At 63.2% G+C, this 4924-nt stretch overlaps 1 protein-coding gene across 1 annotated transcript; it reads right to left on the minus strand.

Annotated features, from left to right (window-relative positions):
- Positions 1 to 805: 805 nt before the first annotated feature.
- LOC136386357 (uncharacterized protein CXorf49 homolog) lies at positions 806 to 4543 on the minus strand. Its single transcript, XM_066357814.1, has 4 exons — positions 3126 to 4543; positions 2888 to 3030; positions 2238 to 2314; positions 806 to 937 (listed from the first exon to the last, which is right to left on the minus strand). Exons 1-4 carry the CDS (start codon positions 4541 to 4543, stop codon positions 806 to 808), a joined length of 1770 nt encoding a protein of 589 aa, XP_066213911.1.
- Positions 4544 to 4924: the final 381 nt, after the last annotated feature.

The raw sequence follows: 4924 nt of genomic DNA on the forward strand, positions 1-4924 counted from the left end.
TGTGTGACCTGAACAGGCAGCCCGGGACATTGAGCGGGGGTGCAGAGCTGCCCTTCCCAGGAAAGTCTGTGTCACGGGCTGGTGGAGCAATACTGGAAGGGCACCACGCCGCAACATCGAGCTCCATCGATCGCCCTGGCCATCCGGGGCACAGAGACGGCCAGGCTGAAGCAGGGGTGGCTAGCGGGCGAAGGCAGGAAGGATGGGACTGCTCTGGCAGGTGGTGTACCCCAGCTTGGCCTGGAGCCACCACAACGAACTCATTCCCTGTCCTTCAGCCTGGAGGTGAGGCCCACACCTCTCTTCCATGGTTCTGGAACCTTCCCCAAGGACCCGGAATTTCCCGGGCTGTGGATTCTGCCTCCAGCCCCTAGTGAGACCAAGGACTGGAGACCCAGTGTTGCAGTGAGAGCTAAGGAGGGGTGGAGGGCGACCCACAGGTCCCTGGGGGAGTTGTCCGTGCGCACGGGGGCACCAGAAGGAGGTGAGGAGCCAACAGAGAGGGCTGGGCCTGGGAACGGGAGACGACGGGCTCAGCGGTGCTCTGGAACACCTGCTGGAGGACAGGCACAGGAAAGGCCGCCGGCGGAAAGCCGTGGCGGAGACCATGGAAGTCCAGACGGCAGAGCAGGGTGGACGGGACGGCCCAGGGACGGGACGGACAGGAGAGTGGACCGAGCTCTGGAAGGGGTCACGAGGACCCGCTGAAGCGGAGGGGAGACGGACAATGAATGGCAGGGACCCCAAACAGGAGGGTGTTGGGAGAGGACACAGAGAGGCCCCATGGGGCAAAGGGAGGAAAAGCTCATGTGGCCAGGCAGAGCCACACGGAGTCCAGACTCAGGGAAACCCGGTGGCCCAACTGCAGGGCTCCCGTCAGCAGCCAGCCCGGACACCCTGGAGGCAGGCAGAAGGCCCAGCCCGAGCACCAGAGGTCCTATTCGGAAAAATTCTCTGAGATGGAGCGGCTCCAGGCCCTCCCCGCCTCCGTTCCCACCTCTGCCCGTCCCGCACTCAAAAGAGACCACAGGGTTTGGTTTCCAGTAGGGAATTTAATTTCAAATCGCTGGGACCTGGGGTGGGGAGGGAAACACAGGGGGGAGAGGAAGCCCCGGAACAGCTAAGGGGGAACTGGAGGAAACCGGCTTGGCCGCAACTCCGGGCTCCGAGGAAAACAGCAGCTCCCCCTGAACAAAGATGCTGGGCTCAACCTGTCCAACAGAGCAGGGGAGTCAGGGAGGAGCCTCCAGCCAGGGCCAGCCCACGGCACTGCTGAAGAGCCACAACCCGGGAAGCCGCGACACGCGCGGCACAGGCATCACTCACAGCCGTGTTTCTGGAACTCGTCAACCAGGAACTGCAAGGCCACTGAAACGCAGAGAGGCGTGAGCGGGTGCTCCAGACATAGGGACAGACGGGCCCGTCCCCTTCGCCATGGGGGACAGCCGAGCCCTGCAACCTGAAACACCCCTGCGTTCCCTACTCAAGAAGCCCTGGGCCTGACTCACTCAGCCACCTCCTGACATAAATGAGGAAATGATTTCCAACCAGGAAAAAACGGCCCAGCAGCGCTCAAGCTTGGGGGCATGTCAGAACTGTTGGGAACTGGTCAAAGAAACAAGCCCAGAGAGGTCACACCAAGCAGTCCTCGAAGGGAAGGGCAATGAGGCCTCTTAACGTCCTGAGAGAAGGAGACCTCTAGGACCGGTTCTGCTGGGCTAAGTATACTCGCAATGCGGACCACACTTTCCTCTTTGTCCACACACCGGGCCTGCTAGTTCCCCTCCCCGCAGGAACAAGGGTTCCTGTGAGGCCACCTGCACCTGCAGCCCGCCCCCACCCCATGCTAAGACCCCATAGTCTGCTCCTGCCCCTGCCCCGGCCAGAGGTTCCACATACCGACTTGGTGTCTGAGGTTCTCGACTTCTCTCTGTAGCTCGGTGCACTGGGCCGGAGCACAGCGGAGAAAAAAATGTGATGAATATACTCAGGCCTCCTCGCCCCTCGATGCCTCAGCCTCCCCCCACCCCAGAGGCTAGATGGGCACTGGATCCTCAGTGGAAAAAGGAGGCCTGCTCCCTCCGTGAGGAGAGGACCGGAGGGGTGGGGGCATGTGTGTGTGTGTGTGTGTGTGAGAGAGAGAGAGAGAGAGGGAGAGACGGACACACGTCAGTTTAATCGGGACACGCATCCAGTTGTCTAGTGTGGGCCGGCATTTATAGGAGGCAGAAGATTACCCGAGGACAACCCTCTGCTTCAGGTGGTTGTTGCCAACTTTCTGGAGTTGGGGTACCTTCAAGTAGCTCCGGGTCACCTGACAGGGAAAGAACACACAAGTGGCTTCCAAAGCTCCCAAGGAGGGGAAAGGGCTAAGCAGGGTCTAAGGCAGCACCACCCTCTGCTGGCAATGACTCGCCCCTGCTCGGCCCAGCCAGCCACGCCACCCTTGTCTCTGGGCCTACCTCCCCCGTTACGGTTCCCTGGGGGCAGGCCATCCGCAACCGTGGTCCCCCAGAGCGCATGCAGCTCTGGGCTGGACACTGGCCGAGCTGCAGCCACAAGCATCCCCTGGGACAAGCCCTGTGTCCCAACGGAACTTAGCAGAATAGGTCCCATTCTGCTGAAACTCTCTGTCTGGGGTTGCAGTTTGAGACACTGATGCGAATCACCCCTGTGCACCCACCCAACGCCCCACGCAGAGAATGAGGTGACTGGGTGCGTTCCTGCGGGAGAAGCTTTCTGGTTGGGCAGGGAGGCAAGGAGCAGGGCTGAGTGGCGGGCAGGGGCAGGGAGAGTCAGGGCCAGGGGCAGGGCCAGAGTTTTCTCTCCCTGCCCCCCCTCCCATCCACCCCACTCCCAGCAAACGATGACGATGCCCGGGACTCACAGTCAGGTGCGGGCACCCTGGGCAGGACCTCTCCTTGGCTCATGGCCAAGGGCTGCGAGTGTCCGGGAAGCTGAGCGGCTCTGATGTTGATGTCGCCGCTGTCGCATTCTCTACGACGCCCAAAAGGACATGAAGGCCCCGGCCTGTGTGTCAGCGGCTAAGAAAAAGAGTTCTCACCAGTTCGGACTCAGGCTGTGTTCAGGTGGGTGCGCGTGGACGTGTGTGTGCCCACGTGCACCTGTGCTTAAGGGCTGGGGTGCGACAGGGAATCGGAAAGGCAGTTCCTTGGCTGACTTTCTCCCTGGGTCGGCCTGGATCCAGGAGGCCACGCTGCAGTAGGCAGAGCAGTGGGGCCCAGTGACAGGCCCTCGAGGGATGGCCAGGGGGAGCAGGGATCGAGGTGTGCAGGGAGGGGTGCAGCCTGATACTCACTGGGCCCTTTGGGCCTGTGTCTCTCTTCGGGTCCTTATTTTCTCCCACCGCCTGCTTCGACCCCCTCTTCCTCCTGGCCAGAGACTTCTGCCCAGCGCCCTTGTGCTTGGACTGTTTGGTGCCCCCAGGGAAGTAGTGGTTCCTCCTGTCCTTCCCGGGCAGCGGAACACCCGAGATAGGGGGGAAGGTGCCTGATTGCGTGGGAGCCACCGAGCCTCTCTGCGTCCAGGAAAGAAAGGGACCTAGGGGGTCAGGTCTTGCGGGGCCCCCTGAGAATCTCTTCTCCTGGGCCACTTTCCGTCTAGGAGGGGTCTTGGGCAGGCCCCCCTCAGGGGCAGCTGCTGGCAAGTAGCTGGGCCTGCTGGCCGTCTTCGCCTGGTCTACACTTGGCTTCCTCGAGAACATGTCCAGCTCTCGGAGGGATGGCCTGTCTGCGCCTGGCGCGGGTCGTCGGGGAGCAGAGGGTGGGAGCGAGCCCGGAATGGATGGGAGCTCCTCCCTGACAGCGCTGCTCAGCTCTCTGGCTGCGCCTTGGGGACTGAGGGGTGTGAGCAGGCCTCCTCCGTTGCGGCGGCGGTGGATGCTGACCTTCATCTCGGGCCCAAACGGGAACTCCTCTGATGACTGGGAGTCAGAGGGCCAGTAGCCCAGGTCCCCCGCGGAGGACTGCTGCCCAGCCCCAGCCCAAGCGACTTGGCAGCTGCCTTTAGCGCCGCCGGCCCCTCTTTTGGCGCTGCCCCAGGCGCGGCCCACCTCGGGCGCCCTGAGCCAGGGCAAGGTGCCGGGCACCAGCGGGGACCTCGCCAGGCCGCCGGCCCACACCCCACTGCCACGGGCCTCTGGCTGCTGGCCCACCCAGTCGGCAGGCCCTACGGAGCCGCCTCTCTCCGTAGAGGGGTACCTGTGGACGCGCAGGTCACCCCGGTCAGTCAGCTGCTGCAGGATGGTCGTGGCGGCCTCGTCGCCCAGGTGATACAGGCAGTGCCCGTCCACGTCAGCCGGGGTACCGGGGTGGCCTTCGTGGCCCCACAGCACCGGACCTCCCGCCCCCGCCACTTCTGGGTCGACCTTGGGGCCCTCAGTGCCCGGGGACCCGCCCTCATCGTCCTCACTGTTCTCCGGAGTCTCCAAGACAAGGAGGCCTAGTATGCGAGCCCACTGCCCATCCTCAGCATCGGCCTCTGCCTCCAAAACAGAGCCCTCGTCCTTGGCTGGGGAGCTCATGTCACCGAGTGCCAAGAGCTCAGCTCAGGGGAGAGGATGTCCTCGGGCACGGTGGAGGCGGTGGCGGGCGGGAGCGCCGAGACCTGTGGGAGCTGTCTGTCCGCACAAGATAAGCGCCAGTGTGCGTCCAACATGGCGCGATCCCCACGCGCTTTCGCGCCTTTGACTGCCTCGTGCGGCTCCTCATTGGTGCACCCCCTCCACCAATCGACATGCCCCTTGTAGGCCTGCCACTCGAAGCGCTAACCAATAGGGACTCTGGTTGCTCCCCACCGTTAAACCCCACCCTGCAGCAGCGGAAGTTGGAAGCCGGTCTGGTGGAAGAACATAGGAACGTGGTCCTTGATCCAGGCCTTGGGTCTGTCCTCTCACCTTTCTTGT

The sequence above is a fragment of the Saccopteryx leptura genome, chromosome X (genome assembly GCF_036850995.1).
Source record: "Saccopteryx leptura isolate mSacLep1 chromosome X, mSacLep1_pri_phased_curated, whole genome shotgun sequence".
Taxonomy (NCBI): Eukaryota; Metazoa; Chordata; class Mammalia; order Chiroptera; family Emballonuridae; genus Saccopteryx; species Saccopteryx leptura.

Coding starts and splice junctions, on each gene's coding strand:
- LOC136386357 (XM_066357814.1), bottom strand. CDS start 4,543: ATGAGCTCCCCAGCCAAGGACGAGGGCTCTGTTTTGGAGGCAGAGGCC. Junction 3,031..3,125: donor ACCCCAGCCCTTAAGCACAG/GTGCACGTGGGC, acceptor GCTGACACACAG/GCCGGGGCCTTCATGTCCTT. Junction 2,315..2,887: donor CAGGGTGCCCGCACCTGACT/GTGAGTCCCGGG, acceptor TTTCCCTGTCAG/GTGACCCGGAGCTACTTGAA.